This window comes from Populus alba, chromosome 8 (assembly GCF_005239225.2).
Source record: "Populus alba chromosome 8, ASM523922v2, whole genome shotgun sequence".
NCBI lineage: Eukaryota > Viridiplantae > Streptophyta > Magnoliopsida > Malpighiales > Salicaceae > Populus > Populus alba.
In genome coordinates this window covers 6,093,940-6,117,397 of record NC_133291.1, presented here as the reverse complement: position 1 = coordinate 6,117,397, position 23,458 = coordinate 6,093,940, and the positions used below count along the sequence as shown (strand labels likewise).

The following is a 23,458-nucleotide window of genomic DNA, read 5'->3' as shown; positions in this document are numbered from 1 at the left end:
GGTGTGTTTCTTCCGTGACAGCCAAAAATTTGCTACTGCATTACTCACCCTAATCTCGACACCATAACTCAATCTAGAAACTATCTTAGGAACTATAAGCAAATTAGTATTAATTGCTTTATTGCAAATTAATTATCGATACATGTTTCCACTTCACGACAGTCGAGAGGGTGGGAGAGGAGTCGCCGTCCTCGTTGCTTCCACATTGCACCTCTCTGCGCCTCCACGCCTACATATACATATGCGTGTATTATTTGCATCTTCAGGCCTTGCTTATTTTATTACAAATTCCTATATATTTTTCCCCTGCCAGTGTCTCCAAATGTCACCTTCTTCATCTTCAGCCTCATGTTTGTATAAATATAGGCAAACAGAGAAGAAGAAAAAATCAATGATATAGCCTAGCTCTAGCTCTAGCTCTATTGTCTGTTACAGCCAGAGCAGAGAACTTTCAGAAAAAGAGAGAGACAAAGTAGAAAGGTTTTTCTTCATCAGTATCTACTACAAAAAAGAATAACAGTGATCAGTAAGGTATGTAGTACGACTCATTTCATATCTCTTATCATATGAAGAAATATTATGTCAATTTGTGTCAGTTTATCTTTCAAATTTCTCTTATCTTCTGATGGTTTGCTGTTGATATTTTGTTTTGAGACATGCAAACACATTATTATATACATTCTGAACATGCTCTAATTCCTAACAACCTTTTTCTTTCACTGATTATTATAGCAGAGTTTGATCGATCCCTGCAGTGAAATGCCGGGACTAGCCATGGATGTTTTAAATGGAGGTGAATATAGAAGAGGAGATGATGATACAATTGGAGACTGCATGTCTTACAAGGGCAGTGATTGTAGCCACCGGATGATCAGGTCTCCAAGAAGCACATTAAGCCCTCACAGTCCATGTAGTGACTCCATTGATCTAGCCATGCATGGCATCGTTGACACCTCCATCGACCATCTGTATCACAATGTCTATAGGATGCAATGCTCTGATCCTTCTCCCTCCAGGGCTAGTTTTCTGTCATATGGTGAGGAATCGAGGATTGATTCGGAATTGCGCCATCTTGTTGGAGATATTGAAGAAACAGAGATAACCAAAGAGGTGACAATATCGGAGAATATAGAAGGGGATTGTGTTGCTGGCTTCGCAGCTTCCAATGACGATTATAATGGGTCTACTGACCAAAAAAAGGCTAAAAGCCAAGCTGCAAGCCTTAAGAAGCAGCTTTTCCGCATGGAATCAGAATCTGGTGCATCTGCAAGATGGAATCCTAAGAGCAGATCTTCTCACGAGAAGCCTCCGACCGATAGGCAGATGTTGGACAAGAAAATAAGAAGACCAAATGCAGTTTTTGCAGTGAAGAAGCAGGGAAGTTTCGCTTCTGTTCGAGAAAAGTTCCGGAATGGAATTGATCAGAATCTTCTGCAGACTGCGGGATTAGATAACCCCGACCTTGGACCATTCTTGCTTAAACTAACAAGGGATATGATATCTTCCGGTGAAAATCCGCAAAAAACCCTTGAATTTTCTCTTCGAGCAACGAAATCATTTGAGGTATGTGCAAATGGAAAACCCAATTTAGAGCACGTTATGTCTTTGCATGTTTTAGCAGCAATATACTGCAGCTTAGGCCAATATAATGAGGCAATTCCTGTTCTAGAGCGCTCTATTGAGATTCCAGTAATAGAAGATGGTCAAAATCATGCACTGGCTAAGTTTGCTGGTTGCATGCAATTGGGTGATACTTACGCAATGCTTGGCCAGAATGAGAATTCAACACTGTGTTATTCAGCTGGTCTCGAAATCCAAAGGCAAGTCTTGGGAGAAACAGATCCTCGAGTTGGTGAGACATGCCGTTATGTAGCTGAGGCTCACGTTCAAGCATTGCAATTTGACGATGCTGAGAAGCTTTGTCAGATAGCACTTGACATCCATGGGGAGAAAGGTGGCCCAGCCGCAACTCTTGAAGAAGCAGCAGATAGAAGGCTTATGGGCATTATCTGTGAAGCAAAAGGAAATTATGAATCTGCTCTTGAGCATTATGTTTTAGCAAGCATGGCCATGGCAGCAAATGGCCAGGACATGGATGTGGCCTCCATTGATTGCAGCATTGGAGACGCATATTTATCTTTGGCACGCTATGATGAGGCTATCTTCACTTATCAGAAAGCGCTTACTGTCTTCAAGTCAAGTAAAGGAGAGAATCACCCAGCAGTTGCTTCCGTTTTTGTACGTTTGGCTGACTTGTACAACAAAATAGGGAGGTTCAGGGATTCTAAATCCTACTGTGAAAACGCACTTAGGATTTACGAAAAGCCACGTCCTGCAGGGGGGGTCTGGCCTTCAGAAGAAGTTATAGCCAGTGGTTTTATTGACGTTTCTGCTTTATATCAGTCCATGAACGAGTATGATCGGGCACTCAAATTACTCAAGAAGGCTTTAAAGATCTACGGTACTGATGCTCCGGGTCAGCAAAACACAGTCGCAGGAATTGAAGCCCAGATGGGGGTCATTTATTACATGATGGGGAATTATGCTGATTCTTACAGAACTTTCAAGAGTGCCATAGCCAAATTTCGAGCAAGTGGAGAGAGAAAATCTGCCTTGTTTGGGATTGCTTTGAACCAAATGGGTCTAGCCTGCGTGCAGTGTTACGCAATAAACGAGGCTGCGGATCTGTTCAAAGAAGCAAGAAGCATCTTGGAGAAGGAATATGGACCCCATCATCCAGACACCTTGGGGGTTTATAGCAACCTAGCAGGCACCTATGATGCAATGGGCAGGTACTCTTTTCTTTTCTCAACTCTGTAGGATCCTGCTACATTAAACTGATCATTGAGCATGTAAATAATTACATACAATGTCCTTCACTTCTAGTTTAATTCAGGTATATATAAGGCTTCTTGTGCATTCCGAATTTGTAATTAATGGACAGGTTGGATGATGCCATCGAGATTCTGGACTATGTGGTTGGCATGAGGGAGGAAAAGCTAGGAACAGCAAATCCTGATGTGGACGACGAGAAGCAACGGCTAGTCGAGTTATTGAAAGAAGCAGGCAGGGTTCGGAACAGGAAATCCAAATCACTAGTGACCCTCCTTGATGCAAACTTTCAAATCATTAAGGACGATGATCTTGAGGTCTCGTAATTACTATGATAATCCATGATGAATGTAAGAACGAATTTTCTCAGGTGCAGGATTAGGTGGTTTGGTCTTGCTTGCTGTGTAAGGTTCCTGTCTGGACTACGGAGAATGAAATAAATCGAAATAGCAATCACAGGGTTAAGAGATCGGTTTCAAGCTTTTTTTCTCCTGGATAATACCATTTATTTGTGATGAGCAGAAAGGTGTAGCGTTCGAATCCTGCACTTCCCTTGTCGCAATCTCCTTTGTATGCCTTAGTCTTCAGGAAATAAATGTTGAGACATCATTTTCTTCTGCTGTTGTACCAAACTTCTCATTAGAATGCTTTTAGTTGCCTCTACCGTTTGTATAATATTTGTTTTTCAGGTCATTTAAGATATTATTTGTTTTTATATTTTAAAAATATTTTTTAAAAAATTATATATATATTTTTAATTTTTTAAAAATTTACAGATTATTTTAATATACTGATTATCAAAAATAAAATTTAAAATATATATAAAAAAAATATTTTATATATTTTTAATTAAAAATACTTTAAAAAATAACCATGTAAATGCGTTTTGTCCCAAGTCCTAAGCAGTACTTTCGAAATGAGAACATTAACTATGCATAGGGCAAGGATGAGATTATGTTTGAGCAACAAATAGGCCTCTCGCTTCTCGATAAAATAAAAACACACTTCCTATAAAAAATAAAAATGAAAAAAACTTTTTTTTTTCCAGGCAAAAACTACAAAATATGTATAGTTAACTAATTATATCAATTAATAGTCTTTGTAGATCACATACGCTGTTTTGGCTGCCAGCTTTGCCGCCAAGTCTGCTACGACAAATCTTAGTGGGAAAACATTTCAATGGGCGGGGAAAGAGGATGGTCGAATGACGGGCAAAGTAGCACGTGCACGAATACGGGATACAAGAATAGAAAATATATGAAATTACAAGAATAGAAAATTAGAAATCATGGTTTTTATACGATTATTAAGAAAAAAATTGGATGTCTAAAATTTAAATTATTTTTAAAATGATTGCACTGGTTATGAAAAGATGAATCATAATTTCATTTTTTTCTCTTTCAAATTTTTAGTGATGTTCATCTTTCTTTTAATTTGTTATCTGTGAAAAACATAATTTATTTTTTAATTTGGATATGATGATGTCATGTCTTGTTGTAAAATTTATATGAAAAATTATGTTGCTTATGTTTTTATTTTAAATAACTTGTGCATAACATGACCATATCACCAATCATAGTATTTCATAAAATTTTATTACTGTAAAAAATTATAAATAATTAATTAAAGCATTGAAGTAAGGTTATGTTTATTAGACATGGTTTTTTGCTATGTCGCAATCAATATTTTTTTTCATAAAAAAAAATAATATTTAAATGCTACAGGAGGATTTTAAATAAAGGAGAAAAATTAACTATTCGAGTAGTCTCAATTGAGGTTAATAAATTATTTTTTTAATATATATAATAAAAAAAATAAACAATTATGATAAATAGACCATTTTTTATAATAAAAAATGATTATGGTAGCCTATATATATAACCTTTGGAAGAATAAAAATGAGTAAAAATTAAGAAAAAAAAAATGGTCTGAGTTAGCCTAATAAACATATATCTTGGATGGTAAGAGAGAGTTAATCGTGGTTAACCTAGTAAAATGGCAAAAACAACCTTGGACCCATTTTTACTCCAAGACAATCCAGTAATACATTTAAAAATGAAAAGGGCAAAAAGATGCTTCTATATGCCGACTCTAAATATCTTGGCCCGAGGATAATTTTATATTTCTACTGTTTAAAAAAATATTAAAAAATCCTATTATCATTATCAGTTAGGTAAAATATTCTTGTCATTAAGGGTAAAATCATATTTTCAATATTACAATCTATAATGCGAATCTATAGTTACAGTGATTGGCATTGGGGATTTCACCCTTCTCTTACAGTTTATTTTGTTATTTGGTTTTTTTTTTTTTAAATCATGACACTTAAAAATATACAATACCAAAATGTATTTTAGCTGTATCCCCACATATATTATCGTCTTCCTATGCTTATGTCGACTACTAGTATGTGATTTCTATTTTCGAATTTAGACAGGGTCTCACCTCTCTATAAGCAGGGGTGATATCTTAGCCCCCTCTCTAAATATTTTCGACTACTTTAATGTTTTTATTTAATCACCTCAAACTATTTTTTTAATAAAAAATATATTATTTTGTTAATTTTAACACATGTCATAAAAACAAGATGTTTTTTTGAAAAAAGAATGAAAGGATGAAAACCTAGGAGAGGCGTATTATTATTATTATTATTATTATTATTATTATATCAAAAATAGTTCATGTGGTGTTTATATTATGGTTGTGATTTTTTTTTTGAAGTATTTTTTTACTTAGAAATGCATTAAAATAATATATTTTTATTTTTTAAAAATTTATTTTTGATATGAAAATGATAAAAAATTAAAAAAAAAATTAAAATTTTAAAAGCATGGTATCACTGTAAAAATAAACACAATCTAAATCTAGTTTGATGAAACACTCGGGGTAATTTTGGATTATTTAGCTAGAAATACATGATATTTAGTCCCTGTCTTGAGTTTACCCTGTCCTCTCGCGAAGTAATCAATGATGGAAATTTCTCACATGGAAATGGAAATGTGAAATGGCATGCAGTGCAGCATCTATTCTAATGGCCATATCTGCATATTAGGCTATAAGATAAAGAAGCCTATGCTGCTTGGTTGCTTGTTCAGAATCACAAATGCCTCGAGTTTTACTCATCCAATTCGCACGTTACCTTTCATAGTTCTAGAACCATAAAACAAATTTCTGTCGTCTTCAACACAAAAGTGCTGAAAAATTTCCAATTTCCATCTACAAAGCCTTTCGTTTATTGATATTGTGTTTTTTGAACAACCATTTACAAAGACAGTCGATTACTTGCTTAAGACAGGAATACAAACTTGCACCTTACGATAAGATCCAACAGGGACCATACGGTTGAGAGACTTTCTTGATCCAACAACACTACAACTCAAAATGCAGCACGAGAAAAAGGAAAATACAAGATCCAATGGTACACTGCTGCGTTATTAACAAAATATTGCTCAGATTTCAATGATACAAATAAGTAAAAAAAACCATATTTGTCGGTACTAGAACATCCCCTACAGTGGCACTACTTGCCCATGTTTGCCGGTACAAAAACTTGAACATCCAACACTAATTCAAAATGTAATTCTTATTGCTTCACTTGCACCAATGCCACTAGCAGTAGCAGATGAATGGGCATAGCATAATCCTCGTATTCCTTCTTTAAGTAGTTCCCAATTCCCTGTTCAAGTAATCAACAAACATCCTTTTTGCACTCTCTGCATCTGAAGGAGGGGGGGGTCCACTTAAGCTTGTCTGACCTGTCAACTTGATGAATGTCCGACGCAGTCTCCGTAACTCTGGCAGCCCAACTGATCTTGACATATTGAGAGTTGGTAAACCCTGGCCAAGAGAAATTCCATTTAGAGGTCCTCCGATTGACTGGGATTGTGCTTCTACAATGACATTGGTAACCTCTTGTGTTGCCCTGTCCAGCTCATATAGAGAATTTGCCTCTGAAAATCGTGTACTTTGTGTAGCAATTGTTGGATGTAAAATTTTAACATCCCGAGTTTTTGAGTCCACTTTTTTTGTTAAGTATGAAACAGCATCTACAATGGCAGCTGAAGATTTCTGAATACCATCTTTATATGGCGATAACTCAAACAGAGGAGAATCCCATCGATTTCTTCTATCTGGCCTCTCAAACCTTCTTGCCAGGTCCTCAAAGATAGTATCATCATATGTAGCTTCACACTTCTCCATACGTTGTTCATTCCATTTTTTACATTGAGTTTCTTCGACATCACAAAACAACACACTGTATCTTATTCCTGCAGCACGAGCCAAACACCATAGCTCATACCTGTAACCCTTGATGCTGTTCAAAGAATCCACTATGATTATATTGTCTTTTGATACAGATCTATCAACTTCAGACCGGAGCGCTCCTCTTAAATTCTTCTCTGCAGTCATGTTGGCATAACTTTGATTACGATCAAGATGAAAAGAAGCTTCATCAATTATTCTAATGGTTGAGTTAGATTCTGATTCTTTGAGAGCTTCAGCTAGGAAAAATGCAGCTGTGGACTTCCCACTGCATGGCTGGCCGCAGATTACAACCAAAGCCATTCCAAGGAAATTTCAAACTCCTTCAGAAAACACTGCCTGAAATACATGGAAAATGCATCAACGATGATCCATCTTTACTTGTGTATGCAGTTTCTTGATTGTGTACTTATCCCCCTTTTCGCTTGCATTCACAAAAGCATGCGTGATATTCACAGAATAGATTTGGAATAAATAGAGAGATTCCACACAGATAATTTGTTGCATGATCATCCTCGGTCACAATTAAAGAATAATAGCACATGCCAATCTCCAAAATGTTTATTGTGGATGTCGGTTGAAACTTTTAGTGTAGACAACATTGGATCGAAGTACTAAAAAAATAATGAAAGTGGTGATGGTAAACATTGTAACAGGCACATAAAAAGGAGGTATGCTTTGATTATTTTCACACTGTATAGACTACAGAAAAAGAGAAAAAAGGAATCTTTCCGTGTTTGTTGATTATGTTTGTCTCCTGCTCTTTTGCAGAAATTGATACAAGCACAACTTCTTGATATCACATCCTTCCCGGAATTGTGAAGTAAACACCATCAGTTTTATATCATGTAAGGAGTTGGCTGTTCCATTACAGCGGAAGTAATCGTATAGGATCATGATGAAGTGAATTGTTGCAAAAGGAAAGGACACGTTTGTGCATTGAAATACGGTTCTACTATTTATAAACAAAAAATAATACCAGAAGCAACCAGTTGCTCAAACTAATACCCGATTGGGCAGAAGGACCAGGATACCAAGAAATACATAGAATACATGAGACATGAAGGCAAACAACACACGAAGAAACCCATCAAAAAACCATGCCACAGATTCACAAGACAGTAAATGAAAAAATAAAATAAAAAATAAAAAATAAAAATAGATTTGTATCAATACATCAACAAACACAAAGACAACTAGAAACCTAAATAAAAATCACTTCAGTTATACAAAAAGAAAAAAGAAACACGTTTTTCTATCGTTGCATCTGATTAATTAATTTAGGAGAATCAAATTGAGGGCTGTGCGGGAGATACTACAGAGTACAGAGTAACCAAATAAAGATTATTATGAGTTAAAAAAGACAATAACGATCTCTGAACTTAAGTCAAATCTATTTTAACGTAATTACTGAAAGTTACCTTGATAGGCGGCAGCGGCAGCGGCAGATTGCGTGAACTTTAGCAGGCAGCAGCAGCGGTACAGAGACAGACGGAAAGAAAAAGGAAGCAAAGACCCACTATGAGTTAATGGATTTTCGAGTGATGTGTGTCAGTGCGTGTCTAGGTCAGACCAGGCCCAACAATCCCACTATACCCAGCCCACAGTACATTTCAATTAAAGTTCGAATCCCAAAGAAAAATCGATATAGTAAAACTTAGAGAGAGTTATTTGTCTTCGGTGTCATTTCTTATAATATATAACAAAACAGTATAAGTGATTCATTTTAATATTGTATTAGCTATTATTTTTTAAAGTAAAAAATATATTTCCCGAGAAAAAAAAATTCTAGAGATTAAGCTCCTGTTTGATTGCAGAGCATTTTTAAAAGCTGATGCATATAAAAAAATAAAAGGAAAGGGACTCGTGCTTTTTGCATGACCAGTGCTTTTGACCAAAACCATGGATCTTTTTTTTTGGTTTGCCTAATTTCAGTGTTGACTACCTTGAAATAAATTCTTTGTTTGAAAAATTATTAAAATATATATATTTATTTTTAAAATATTATTTTTGATAACAACACATTAAAATAATTTAAAAACTTAATTAGAATCTAAAATAAATTTATTATTTTTAAAAAATATAATGTAAACACAAAAACTAGGATAGTTATCTCAACAATATTTATTTTATTTTCATTAAGTTTAAACCCGTTTCTACTTTATTTTATTTTTCAGTGGTTTATCGATTTTAACAAGCATTTGAGTTTTTTATACAAGAAAAGGAAGAAAAAGAAAAGTTGTTCAGCTAATAGCCTAACACAAATAACATCGAAGAACACTCTAGATGGGAGATCATCATACATGTATTCAGCCAAGGTAATAAGAAAAAAATCCATCAATGATCCGGTTAATTTACAAGACACATGATTAAGACTTTCCACGTGCCATGCGAACATAGTTTTGACGTCTTTTTCTATGCCTTTTCCGTGTTACCTTTTTTAGCCAATCGCTTATCGTGACTGATATTTTTCAGCAATGATATGATATCTTCTACATATAAATGCACCCAGGCAAGCAAAGCTGAAAAGAGACCAAGAGATCCCATAACTCAATCCAAAGAGTAATTTCTAGCGAGCCGAGAAAAGCCAGCCTAAGACCATGAAAGCCATGTGAAACACTTCAAAAGGATACGCACTACATAAAACTCATTTATTTATATATATTTTACTCTACACGTAGTTCCATGTTTACCAGAGGACTTGTTTTTAAAGCAACTCCTCGTCGGCCCATTTGCAAAAAACATAAAACTAGCCCAGTGTCAACTCGGCTGGGTGTCTTCTATCAAACCAGCCCAGTGTCAAAGGTGATTGTTAAGCTATTATTACATATTGTAAATTCGAAATTCGAAATTCCGAACGTGACCGTTTCATGGGCTGGGCTGGGCTGGTTTCAGAACTTGCACTGCCACTAGTTTGAATCCAGAGATGAAGAGTCAAAATAAAATATAATAAAAATAAAAATATAGCTTTTTTTACTTGATTTTTCAGTTTTAAAAGGATAACCAAAATGACGTTCTAAAATAGTTTTTTTTGTTCTACAGAAAAGCTAAAAACATCATTTTTCTTAGAAAAAAATTAATTGTTAAAATAATTTGAAAATTATTAAAATACAAATGAATTGTTAAAATAATTCTTTTCCATTGAAATACATGTAAAAATATATATATTTATATTATTTTTTTAAAAAATACATCCACAATTTAGCTTTTATCGCTGAGATGCCCTGAGTCATGTTTTTCAAGTTGCTATAATTGGCCCTTGACCTTGATTCCCTACAATGCCAGCTGACTATCCTGCCACGTGTCACTAGCAAACAATTGAGCTGACGTGGTGTTTAATTTTCTCACCTCAATTGATTCTTTGACCGCACTTGGTGGCTGATGCAGGTCCATGGGTCCTAGAAAGTGGTCCTCTCACACCGGTCCAATGGAAGAAAATTGACAGCGGCAGTCTCGCGGAGATTTTCTTCTTGGAGAAATCGTTAAACTGTTTAACAATACATTGTGCTGTCCTCTAAAGACTGCCCAGATCACAGCTCTTTTTATTAAATTCATGTTTCAATTATATAACTCGATGGGTTTTTCAAGATAAAGATAATATTTGTGTTTATTTTGTTTATTTACTGCTAGTATTTAAAAAGATTTCACAACACAATTCGTGAAGCAAAACGATATAATCATATAGTAAATGATTTAGTGATAAAATTTTAAAATTTAAAGATTTTTTTTATTTATAGTTTTAGGTTCAAACCTTATTGTTATTAATATAATAGCTACTAGAGATTTACATAATCATTAACTTTAAAACTTATAAAATTAATCAAAATACATGTAAGATGGTTCGAATATCTATATTAATAATAAAAAATAAATAAAAAAACATTCGATTTTCTGTCCTGGCTCTTAATAACTTCATTTGTGGTTTTAAATCACGGTGGATGTGCATGGTTGTATGGTTTCGAGAACTATCCCTCCATCTTTAAATTAAAAAGTTGCACAATTAATATAAAATTTACAATTGTTTTTTAACGTGATTTAAACACGTAACATTAATTTACTACAACAAAATTACTTGATATCATATATCATTGATCCTGAATTTATTACTCCACGATGATAGAAAAAAACCGGTTATATATTAATTACAGCGTAGTGAATTGTTGCTTTGCTCAAGGGATAAGTAAAAAATTTAAAAAATTGATTAAATTGAGAAAATAAAAAGAAAAAAAAACGAACGTGAAAAAAATTAATTAAACCAATTAAATTTTTTTAAAACAACTAACCGGTTTGGTTTTGAATTTATAAGTCTGAAATCGAAAAAAACTCAACTGAATCAAAAAAACCCAAGTCAAACCAGAAAAAATCAAGTCAAATTGGTTTTGTTCTAAAAAAACAAAATCGAAATTAGTTGGTTTGAACTAGTTTTATTTTTTTAAAAAAATTAATTTAATTATTTTTTAATAAAAATAAAATCAAACTGAAAATAATCATTTCTTCTTTAATTGTGTTGTGGACTCATGAAATAAGATACAAAATTATAAAATTAGGATGTGCTTGGCATACAATAATATTTTTTATGACGTAACAATTACGCAAAATCACACTGAGAAAATATTTTGAAAACATGAAAAATAAATGTAATTAAATTTCATAGATACCGGGCATGACTGACTAAACATAACCTCTAATAAGGCAATTCATTTGTATTCGAAGAGATTGTTGTACAATTCACCAACCCATTTATAGATTGGGAGTGGAAATATGACGTGGATCAAAAGCTTCACGGTCCCACACGATGAAGTATAATACTGCAAGTTATCTTGTCTTTACTGTTTTACCAACGTTGTACTGGTTTGCGGATGAGTTGACATCATCGAACCATATAAACCGCTATGCTAAATTTAAATTTCCACGACACTACACGCAACGAAAATGTAAGAGATTTTTTTTTTTTAATTAAAAAAAACAACAACTCAAGTCCAGATTCCAGAATATGGCGATGAATATAGACAAAAGGCGAAGATAGATATGGATTCGGAGGAGCCATGGAGAATTTATATTTTTTAAAGTGTTTTTAATTTAAAAAATAATTAAATTAATGCTATTTTTAATGATTTTAATATATTAATGTTAAAAATATTTTTTATTTTAGTATATTTTTTTTAAAAAATATTATTTTGAAAATTATTATATATCACAATCTCAAAAAAATTCAAGCTTGGAAGAGGTTATTGTTGTCTCAATGCTAGGTGACTATACAACCAACTTGAGCCACAATTTATTTTCAATGATAAAAAATAAAAATTGATTCTTCTCGATTCCACGAAAATAAATCTTCAAAGGCAAGAGCAGTGTTCCAACCACTCCATATATTCCCATTTCAACGTGGATGAGGGGCCGAATGAGTGAAACAGCTAGTCACTGAGAATATCAGATATCCTGTAAATAATGCTTGACCAAGAAAACAGCAGTACCGTTACTTTTTTTGTACCTTTTTATCATCAAGGAAGCGTGATTTAGTGTTTAAACCGCATTTAATTCATTATTGCAGAGAGAAAACTACTTGGTGGCTGGTGCTAGGAGAGACTTTTTTTTTTTTTTTTTTTTTCCATTTTGTTCCGTGGAGAGAGAGGGAGCTAGGGAGACTCGAATATGAGACCTGTAGGTAGAAGAAAAGGCGAATTACAGAAGAAAACATGGGCGTGATATCAAGCTCGAGGCACGTCGGCACCTTGTGATGTTTCGTGATAACTTACGTTGTACCCAGATAGGCATAATTGTACAAAATATACATGTAGATGCGAAGGTGAAGACACGGTGCTTGAGCAAGTAAAGTGAAAAGGAAACTTCTCTTCCAAATAGCACTTTATATTGTAGTGTCTCTCCCCTCCCCATAAAGCAAGGCAGGAGGTGCGTGATTCTTTAACAGTGCATAAAACTCTGAAGACATGAACATTAAAATTGATTCTAGTTAACGATTAAGTTCAGTTGGGAATGGATTTTGCTCGCCGATAGAGCATACAGTAGGGGATTTCAAAACATATGTATGTTCAAGGCTTCCATTTCCATAGAATTCAAGAACCCATGAATCCATGGAAGAGTAACAGAAAAGAAAGAAATCCAAATACTATACATCGCACGTTTTCCAAAACAAAAGGACCAGTGAATTTAAAATTTGTAACGAGATAAATTGCTAGGATAAACAAATGAGATATCAAAAGAAGCTCTTAAGAAAGAGAGAGAGAGAGAGAGAGAAAAAAAAACCCAACAAAGTGAAAACACATGCTTCTTACATCTTCACAAGCAACGAATGGAAGAGCTACCTTGGCAAGACATCCTAGAATCTGAAGCAAAAGCATTCACCTTGTCTGTACACTCTAGCAGTCACTAGCATCTTCATCAAAAACCACGAGCAAAAAGTTTCTCCTTTGGAGATCTGACTGACCTACTTGCAGAAACTCATGAATTACCACGGTCCTAACCCATCTGACTCTCTTCCTCCATGGAGACAGGAAGATTAAGATCGATTAGCCCCCGCGTGGATATCTCAGGCACATCTTGCTCAATCACCACAGGTCTAACCCTGGCCGCTCCTATAAAATGGGACCTCTTATGACCACCCAAAGCTTGACCTGATCGGAAAACCTTGGGACAGAAAGGACATTCGTGTACTTTCTCTATTTTCAACCCCAATTTGTTCTCTGCTTTTCCAGAAGAATTCTTCTCAATTGGAGTTTTTCCACTTCTAGATTGAATCATCTTACTACTATTAGCAGTTGGATTAGGGACATAGTCAGTATCTACGCTGTTCTCCCCACTCTCATATATTGAATCACTGCAGCCATTATTAATCCTGTTATGGCTGGTTCTGCGTCCCCCAAGAGAAACACATTTGCTGCCCCTGTTTCGAACACTGCTGCTAAGATATTCGCATGACTCATTCTTGCATCCCTTTTGCGAATCCATCAAAGCTCTATCACCTTGATTATATACATCATCCAAAATGAAATCCTTCCCCAATTGAGTTCTAATATGCCTTGACATGCTTAATCTTTTCCCTGATTCAGCATCCAACTCATCATCATTAAACACAGAATCCACTTCTTGCTTCTTGAATTCACCATTCCTAGCAAACCCATGAACAGAAACATCTGATTCAACCTTCTTGGGACCGTTCCTAAAGTACCCGGAATCAGAATTCTCAGACTGATCATTCTCAGCAGAATTTACCCCCCTTTGCGTTGCTTTCTTCATCTCCAGTGACTCGATACCGCTGGACACGAAATTAATACCGTCATTTACATTAATCCTCATTTTCATAGATGATGATTTACCCTCTAAAACCACGGAATTGTTATCTGAAGAATCAGCGACTGAACTAAAACAACCTTTAAAACCAGAATCCTTGGACAACATCATCAAAGATTTAGCCACTTCCTCTTGTTCTTGCTCTATATCAGAAGTAGAAGATAAAGAAGCAGTATTTGTCAAAGATAATGAAGAAGTGTAAACATCAATAGCCTTGTACCTCTTTCTTTTGGATCTCCTTGGCTCAATCGGATCAGTTGTCTCACTATCTGACTGCTTGTCCATGATTATTCCTTTCAACTTCATAGTAGCCCCCGACTGGTCTTGAAAGAAGTTCTTAGAGTGACAAGCCATGTGACCACAAAGTGCTTTCAGTGATTGAAACCCCTTACCACATTCTTTACACAGCTTTTCTGGCAGTGAAGTAGTATTGCTGGAATCCGCCACAAACCTGGTTGTTTTCTTAGGATTCTCTCTAAGAACATAACCAAACTGACCACCAGCTTCAGACGCAGAGATTTGCTTACTTTTGTATTCGGTCGTGCTCATCTTAACCTTAGCATCTTCATCAGTTGAGCAAGTTCCATTAGCATTCAAATGGATCCTAATATGACCACCCAAGGACTTGCCACAGGGATATCTTTTGTTGCAATACTTGCAAACAAAGTTGTTCTTTTGATTGGTTTCCATTGATTGATCTAATCAAATTAACACGGGAAGAAGAACAAAATCAACAGCACAAATGTTACCTCGATCGCTGCATTTCAAGAAAGATAGGCACCCATTTGGTGAAAAAACGGAACCAGGACGGAGTCAAACCCAGATCAGGTAGCAGATAGAACAGATCACGAAGTTTGCTGCTTTGGCACTGATGATTGATCTAGAGAATCAAAAAGAGTGGAGAGATGTGACGGTCTTGTTAAAGTACAAAGATCAGACCCACTAAAAGAAAAGGCCATACAAATCCCCTTTCTCAAGTACACACATTAGACCTCTATAAAGAATTTAATGGGGGTGTTTTAATGCCAAACAAAAATCAAAGCTTTAATGAAGAAAAATGAGTCGAAAATGATGGGCGATGAGCAAGCTTTCTCCATGTGAAAGAACAATCAAAGCACGACACAACCATGGCTCTTTCTCTTTTCTCTCTCTAAAATAGAGATCCTCTAGCCCCCCCCCCCCCCTCTCTCTTATTTGTTTTTGTGATATTGTTGGAGGAGAATTCCATGCATGGAAGCAAAATATTGAATAGGGAAGAAAAGATAGGCAGCACGTGTACTCGAGCGAGAACCTTTCTGTGTGGAGATTGAACGGCCAAGATTAACTGGGCTTTTGAGGATCCCAAGGAATGAGGGTTTTAGTAGATACTACATTAACAACCAGCAACACTCTGACTGCACAGCCACAGCAGCATCAGACTCTTTATATCCCTTGTTTTGTCTTTGCTATATAAGCTCATACAAGTGAAGGGTCAGAATCTCTCCAACCGTTACCTCACTGCTCTTCCTTCATTTATTTTTGACCCTTTTCATATCATATGCAAATGCAGCTGCAATTTCTTTTTATTGATAATCTAATCTCGTCCTAAGAATTCGGAGCTTCTTCCTTCAAAATAATGTTGTTGCATCGTATAGGCATCCATGGACCGCTTGTCCCCCTAACCTAACCTCTACTTTCCAGGATCATTTATGCTTGAAATATCCCACTTCTCAAGGAAAAATGCATCGGTAACAAGTAGGGCATTGGATTTTCATGTCTATCATCTATATAGGACACATCTGCAACACCCATTTGAAAACAGCTAAAAAATCGAAAATCCACTCTTGCTGTTTACTTGCCCGTCTCTATTTCTTTGGCAATTCCAAGATTTCACAGTTAATTCCTGTTTAGTGCTATTGTTTTTCTTTTTTCTTTTTTCTTTTTTCAATAACTAAGAAAAAGGAAAAGTTATTCATTCGATTCCCGTGATTACTTCACAAATTACCTGACTTGCGTTATGAAAGGGCTGCCTGACTCATTGCCTGAACATGACTAGGGCATAGGATAATTTCATGGGATTTTATAATTTAAGTCATTTTCCTGCCCATCAAAATAGAGATGTTTCTTGTTATACCTATGGGGATGGTTGCTTTGATCAAGTCAAACCATCTTTGTAACGATCTTCTTGTCATATGCACGAAGATCATTGTTTTTTTTTTCAACTCGTTGCTTACCTTTTGATGTAATGCATCTTCCTTAGCTGGTCCCGTCCCTTTCGGTGATTTAAATTGACCCGGTCGTTTCGGGTTTTTTTTTTTTTTTTTTTCCATCCAACAGCCAAGAAATTATTTGAGGAAGCAAAATTTAGCAGCTCAGGATACTGATGTTGATAGCTTCTATCTACCACCAGAAACGTGTTAAAAAATTTCACAGTAACTTCCAAGATGACATCAGAGTCCGAGCAAAAAAGAAATAAGTATTGTATGTTTTGAACCGGAAAAAAAGAAAAAAGAAAAAAAAAGCAAGCAAGTAAAGAAGGAGGGTCCCTTGAGTAAAATTGCAGGCAACGTGATACTACCAATTGGAGATTGAACTTACTTTACTGGAATAGTTTTATAACTAGTCTTTTGACCCGCATTTGCCTGCGGGTTCAACTGTTTTTTTTAAAAAAAAAACACAAAACTAATGCCAAGATTGCAGGAATTGGTTTTTAAAGTATCATTAAACCTGATAAACTAGATGAACAATAATAATGTCATTTGGATATTTTTAAAAAATAAGATTATGAAAAGCTCTTTAAAAACAAATAGAAATAAATTAATCCTACATAAACCAAAACAAAAAAAAATTATAAATATCAAAATAAATTAAATACTTGAAAAAGATTTCAGTATCCCTTTTTTTAAAATAAAACAACGACATCATATTTGATCGACTTGGGCTTCACAGTCTAACCTGTCAAAGCCCATGATTCGAGTCATTAAATCCAATGAGTTTAATTTATTTATTTTTAAATTTTTTTTCCTAATCATAGGATAAAAGGCATAAAAAAATTATTTTAAAAAATAAAAGATAAACCAGAAGAAAAAAAATTAAATGAACAAAATGTCTAAAAACTACTTAAAAAAAAAAACATTGACATGGTGTTATACTAAAGCACCTCCGGTCAATCCATATCATCTTTCTATACCTGCTATCTAGATTATGAAACTATGGCAATCAATTAATAAATCAAATTTGACCAAATCAATTTTAGAAAAAAAAATTATGAAGTCAAATTCAAAATAAACCAAATGCTAAAGAAAAAATAAATCAATCTAACATATTTTAAAAAAATATTCGAACAAAAAAATATTGGATTGACATGGACTTTGTGTGTTAACTTGTTAAACTTGCGACCATAGTTATGGTCTTAATTGGATTTAATGATTTTTTTATTATTAAATTTACTTTTTACCTAAATATAAAATAACCAAAATTAAAAAAAAAAGTCAGAAAAAAGCCTAGTGTGCCTGGGCCTTATAAAGAAAAGGCCCGAAGGCATGGGCCTTCCAGCCTAGCCCACATGTTCAGGCTTGTATTTTTATATTTTTGTTTCTTAAAGCGGCAAACAACCTATTGCCACCTCTATTTTTTTTTTTTTTTTTTTTTTTTTTAAGTTGCTTGCAGATTGCAAAATTTAGTGATCAAAGGGTTTTTGAAAAATTAAGGCTTCATTTTTTTTTATTAAAAAACTATTTTTAAACCATAACACTTATAAAATACCTTAAATACTTTGATAACTTATTTATAACTTTAAACAACTCAAAAAACAAGTCAAAAACCCAAATAAAACCAATCCTAAAAATCTTCCTAGGGAAAGATCTACCTTCTCAAAAAAGTAAAAGTAAAGGGAATATTTAGATGAAACTCTCTCATTAAATAGAACTTATTAACACTAAAATTAATTATTTTTATGATCAGAATCAGCATAAATAAGTATTTTCTATCTCTATATCAAAATGTAACAACCCTCTCTTCCCCTCAATAAATATTGAAAATGAGAGAAATAAAATTTAATATTGAAATTGGATTGTTCACAACTAAAAAACCAATTATCTACTAATTATAAAGAAGAGAGGTTAAACTAAACTTGTCATATAAAATTCAAAATTACAATCTATCTTTTTTATTTTTTACTTTCAGTTTGATTTTATATCTTTGCGGCTTTTCCCCTCGTTGTAAATGAAAATTATTGTCTTGTAATATTCACTAAAAAAGCAATAAAGAGAACAAAATTTATTTTTATTGTAGTTGACCCACGAGTTAAAAACTTTAAAATTTCGCCGCCGTGAGAAGCCTTCACTTTAAACATAAATAAGAAAACTACTGATAGCATTATTAATTCATAGCTTATGACTATTGCAGTCTGATGGATAAAGATGCCTCCTCAAAGCGGTGTTTATTTATGCGACTGGATTGTATTTTTTTTATTTTTAAAATATCTTATTATATTGATATAAAAAATTATATTTTAATATATTTCAATACAAAAGGCAATTTTATAGTCCAAAAATCGCTCAAAATTGTTTGTGGTCATACATCACCTACTTTGTACACTGTCCCACTCTTGGTTGTTTTTTGGCCTCTTTTGGTGATTTCCCTTGGCATCATCCATTCCAAGTTCTTCAACATAATGAACGTGCAAAGAAAATGGACCCCTCGTACCCTAATCTCCCAGGCTTCATTGCGCTCATAGGAGGAGCACATGAGCAACCAAAAAGAGGTCGCACGAAACCGGCAGACTGATTTCTGGCAGCTGATTATACTATGATTGATGGATAACATAATATAAACGGAATAATGATGAAGGTGAGTGGTCCAGGTCGACTATAGCTGATTGCCGTCTTTATTGTGTCAACCTGAAGTCTTGGACCCTATGATTTACGCCTCGTTTGCTAGTCCTTGCAAAATCAAAACGAGCCTGGACAATGATTCCAGGACTGCTGCGTCGAGGCTAGGACAACTGGACAAGGAACCCAAATGACTTTCAGTGCCTTGCTCAAACAAGCTCAAGCAGTCCAGCACTTTAACCATGACTGAAAATATGACGAATTAAAGTTTGAGTCCTTTCCGGTGACGGGCTCAGGTTGAGGATCATACAAGTTGTAGCTGGTGCGATGCAAGGTTTTAATGGATTGGAATGACTTCAGCCCCACTTACAAAATAGGATACAGTTCATCAATAAGTAAGAGTTGTAAGTCATACAAAGCGGAAGGATGTAATGACTAGTGTGATCCATTAATCACAACGATTCCATTAAGAAAGGTTGATCATGAATGTACATTAAGCAGGACCAAAAACCAAAAAATTTTCCTTTTTTTTTTTCATTTTCTTCTTATACCCTTTTTGGGGGAAAACTCCTACCTCCTAGACAGTAAGAATCTTGAAAAACTTTCTTACAAAGAAAGACACCAGGATCCTGGTCCCTGCAGTGAATGCACATTTTGTACGCTAAAATGCCAGGAAACTAAGGGAGGCACTAGCTGATGCCATTGGTATCTCTTGTCTGGTTGTCACAGGTTCCTTGTCCAAAAATCTCTTCAATGATGTTACTTGTAGGAAGAAGATCAACACCCCTGATTGGACTAAAGTAACGGGCGTCCCAATCTTTAGCATCACAGAGGTCCAACAAGTATACCTGATCCTCATCATCACCACATCCATCTACTTTACTGGGCAAGCATTTGCTATAGTCACTTCTATTTACATGCAGAGCAGCCCTGGTGTCAACTGGACCACAAGAGTCAACTTTATCAGATTGGAACTCAAAAGACATGCAAGAGTCATCTTGAACAATGAAATCCACCCCATCTTGACCAGCATTATCGTCCATATGCTTAATAGCAGGATCGATACTGTTCATATCAAGTGTTTCTGAGGCATAATCTATCCCAGAATCTTCTCCTGTGGTGTCTCCACTACCATCTCCCACCTCATCAGAAGCACCACCAGCATCATCATCACTGTCCTCATTGATGTCATCTTCAAGAATATCACTGTCATCATTGATGTCATCTTCAAGAATATCGCCTCCCAGAGCTGCATGATCATATTGATCAGCAGGGGACTCGAGATCAGAATCTGCATCTTCTTCTAAAACTTGAATATAGGAGCCTCTATTGATCCGAGGCAATTCATCGTCATCACTGTCAATGTCCAGCAGGTTAGATCTGTTCTGAGCAGCTCGCTTCCGAAGCATAAAGACATTGAAGTAATAGCTGACAATTTCCTTTGTGGTTCTATCAGGAAACACTTGCGCCAAGTGCTTCCAAAAATTCTGGCCCAAGGACCCTGGCCTGGAATAAACAACTTCATGGAAAACCCGTTCCTCTTCCTTGGTCCATTTACAAGACACCTCCTCTCCCATGTCATAAAACCCCAAGTTTACAAAATTTTCATGCCCAGTAGATTTTAATAATTCTTCCCGCGCTTCCAGTATGTGCTGCCGCACACATCTGACAGAGCCTTCATCCAGGCACCCACAATCAATTCTGCCACAAGCAGCCTCATACCTAGTGGACAGACACGGTTTTGTATCCGGCATTGGAATGATACAAGTTCCCACCAACTTCTCTTCATTATCATTATAAATGTGATGGTCTGATTCAGACAATGAGGAACCATTTGTATTGAATGAGTCTGCTAGCTTATCCTTCTTCATATGCCTGTCCCACAATGGAATGCTGGCTTGGTGATTTGGTCCCAGAGGAACTTGTTTCCTAGGAAATTCATCCAAATAGGATGAGTAGACATCTGCCAGAGGTTTGGATGTTTTCTGAGGAAATTCAACCTCAAAATATTCAGAAGAAAGAGAAGAGTAAGCTGCTGGCCAGGACCCAAAATCTTCATCACTGGAACTGCTGGTGACTAACGACAAAGGAGCACTGGAGTCAGAATCTTTAGCAAAATTTGAAACTTCAATGAAATCATTCTCAAATGTCTCATGCCACTGAGTTTTGAAAAAGTTGCTCCCATAGCCATCTGCTTTACATGAAATGAAAAGAAATAAATAACCAAATCAACCAACATATTATTTCAACAGGTGAACAAAACACCATATTTACAGTTGTAGACAAACAAGAAGTGAGGTTCAAGGCCACAATTTCGACCTGCAACATCAGGTTTCTTAGGCACGTTACAATGTGCACCAGTTTCTGACAATTGAGTCAACTTATTGCAACATTCCACCTGTCTTGCCTGCTTAAAAGGAAAATCCTGAAACTCTTCATCATCAAAAGGCCGTTTAAAACCCATTTAAGCCTGAAATACAAAGAGCAAAAGGTTGAAGAAAAATTCAAGCAAAAAAATTGCCAAAAAAAAGTTTGCAACATATCTCATCCAGAGGAAGAACAGGGTGTGTGTGTGTGGGGGGGGGATGAAGAATAATTCCTTAGCTAGGAGTCCACAAAATTGAACTAAGCACAATTTCCCATATGCACGAGGATCCAGCACTGAACTCCCTTGAAAAACTCAATGGCACAATCGAGAATCGTAGGAGATAAATAACAAGCAAATCACCAGTAAACATGCAAGCGTATACTATCAACATTGAAATGCAAAAGGACATTTGTCCACGAGTTGTTAGATAATCAATACAGGATTGCTAAATAGCTTAGTAAGGGACAGCGGTAAAAATCAGGTAGCATTTATATCAGCATAGCATTGCAGCATCCAATTACTCGAAGCATAACTTAAGAACCTCTGAAATATTACTTTCTGACATTTACTAGCAGGGACATGAACGAAATTATCAGACCAGACACAAGCATGCAAATGTAACTGTAACCATAGACAGCAGGAGCATCATCAAAACCGTCCACAAACAGACACATAGTAGCCACTGCTAGCATTGTCTTCAACAAACAAAATCAGCATAGACACAGTTAGCGTTACGTTCAGTTAAGACAAGACACACGTACACGAACGGTGGTACAAAAAAAGATGGAAAAACTCATCAATACACAACTCTCCAACAACATAAAGTTAAGTATTTTGAAACAGTTGCCAATTAACAGTAATTTACCTTTACAATAAGTTGTATTCAAACTTCAAAGCAGAATAGGGCAAATTGATCGTAAACGACACTTATTATGCACCAAAGATGATTTATTGATGCGAGGAGACGAACCCCTAAATCAATTTCACCGAATAGAGAGTCCAAAAAAAATTGGGAAAAACCCTAACCCTAGATTTTGAGATCACCAATAAAACCGGTAAATTACGGGCAAAACAAGGAAGATACAGAGACCCAGTAACGAGATGAGCAAAACCCCTAAACTTATTAACAGATTCGAGCAAACCGGAAATAGATCGAAGACTATCCTCAACCCAAACGTAATTACAACAATCAACAAAATTGGACTTAAATTTTATGGGGAAATTACTGTAAAGACGAAACCGATTTAAAAAACATAAAGGATCGAGAGATTAGAGGTCCAGATGAGAAACCCTAACCCTAGAAAATTTTAAAATAACGGCTGGTATTAAAAAAGGTACCAATCGAAAGAGGATGACGCGAATTGAAAGAATTGGAGGTTGGATCTAAGTGGTAAGAGATAATTTGAGAAAAATCGGAGATCAATTTTGGGATTTAATTACGTTAAAGAGACGATGAAAAACGAGGATTTTCTTAAAGGTACGTGAGTCCCGTACACGACGCGGTCCGATATGCTAACCGGGTTAAATTTGATCAGGAGCTGGATCCTAATATAAGCTAGACCGGTCCGGAAGTATCGAAATTACATTAAGGTCCTTTCATAGCCTGGATTCATTTTATAGTTTTCAACGTCGAGTTATGTGGTTGGTCTGGCTTAATTTTCTCTCTTTTCCATTAAATTCAAAATTCTCCTTGATTTGATTTTTTTGAGGAGTAAATCTTGAATTGGCATAAGCCTTTTTTTTCCTTCATTGATTGTTTTTTTTTTTATTTTTTTTTTAATCAGTGTTTCGTTTTTAAAAATCAAAGATATAATGGGAATAGAATTCCAATTCCATTCTAAATAAAATACAATTTTAAATTGAAGGTATTAATTTT

The 23,458-nt window shown here is 35.3% G+C and overlaps 4 protein-coding genes across 5 annotated transcripts; 1 reads left to right on the top strand and 3 right to left on the bottom strand.

Moving 5' to 3' along the window:
* The first annotated feature begins 264 nt into the window (after positions 1-264).
* Positions 265-3,525, top strand: LOC118062366 (protein KINESIN LIGHT CHAIN-RELATED 2). 2 transcript variants are annotated; one of them, XM_035076083.2, is made up of 3 exons: positions 265-531; positions 736-2,792; positions 2,945-3,525. In XM_035076083.2, the coding sequence occupies exons 2-3, from the start codon at positions 760-762 to the stop codon at positions 3,156-3,158; spliced, it is 2,247 nt and encodes a 748-aa protein (XP_034931974.1). In that variant the 5' UTR covers positions 265-531; positions 736-759; the 3' UTR covers positions 3,159-3,525. The 2 variants fall into 2 exon arrangements, with proteins under 2 accessions (XP_034931974.1, XP_034931975.1); XM_035076084.2 differs by having other exon boundaries at positions 733-2,792.
* Positions 3,526-6,236: 2,711 nt separating this feature from the next.
* LOC118062365 (protein KTI12 homolog) lies at positions 6,237-8,644 on the bottom strand. Its single transcript, XM_035076082.2, has 2 exons — positions 8,517-8,644; positions 6,237-7,434 (listed from the first exon to the last, which is right to left on the bottom strand). Exon 2 carries the CDS (start codon positions 7,396-7,398, stop codon positions 6,490-6,492), a length of 909 nt encoding a protein of 302 aa, XP_034931973.1. The 5' UTR covers positions 7,399-7,434; positions 8,517-8,644; the 3' UTR covers positions 6,237-6,489.
* A 4,721-nt stretch (positions 8,645-13,365) lies between these two features.
* On the bottom strand, positions 13,366-15,787 carry LOC118062364 (uncharacterized). Its single transcript, XM_035076081.2, has one exon. The coding sequence runs from the start codon at positions 15,091-15,093 to the stop codon at positions 13,573-13,575; it is 1,521 nt and encodes a 506-aa protein (XP_034931972.1). The 5' UTR covers positions 15,094-15,787; the 3' UTR covers positions 13,366-13,572.
* A 3,851-nt stretch (positions 15,788-19,638) lies between these two features.
* Positions 19,639-23,114, bottom strand: LOC118062363 (uncharacterized). Its single transcript, XM_035076079.2, has 3 exons — positions 22,448-23,114; positions 21,534-21,684; positions 19,639-21,405 (listed from the first exon to the last, which is right to left on the bottom strand). The coding sequence occupies exons 2-3, from the start codon at positions 21,676-21,678 to the stop codon at positions 19,904-19,906; spliced, it is 1,647 nt and encodes a 548-aa protein (XP_034931970.1). The 5' UTR covers positions 21,679-21,684; positions 22,448-23,114; the 3' UTR covers positions 19,639-19,903.
* Between the last annotated feature and the right edge of the window lie 344 nt (positions 23,115-23,458).

Bases quoted from the DNA above. Each gene is read 5' to 3' on its own strand.
- LOC118062366 (XM_035076083.2), top strand. From the start codon at position 760: ATGCCGGGACTAGCCATGGATGTTTTAAATGGAGGTGAATATAGAAGA. The intron at 2,793-2,944 runs GTACTCTTTTCT...ATTAATGGACAG, and splicing joins ACCTATGATGCAATGGGCAG to GTTGGATGATGCCATCGAGA.
- LOC118062365 (XM_035076082.2), bottom strand. From the start codon at position 7,398: ATGGCTTTGGTTGTAATCTGCGGCCAGCCATGCAGTGGGAAGTCCACA.
- LOC118062364 (XM_035076081.2), bottom strand. From the start codon at position 15,093: ATGGAAACCAATCAAAAGAACAACTTTGTTTGCAAGTATTGCAACAAA.
- LOC118062363 (XM_035076079.2), bottom strand. From the start codon at position 21,678: ATGGGTTTTAAACGGCCTTTTGATGATGAAGAGTTTCAGGATTTTCCT. The intron at 21,406-21,533 runs GTCGAAATTGTG...CATGTAAAGCAG, and splicing joins TAAGAAACCTGATGTTGCAG to ATGGCTATGGGAGCAACTTT.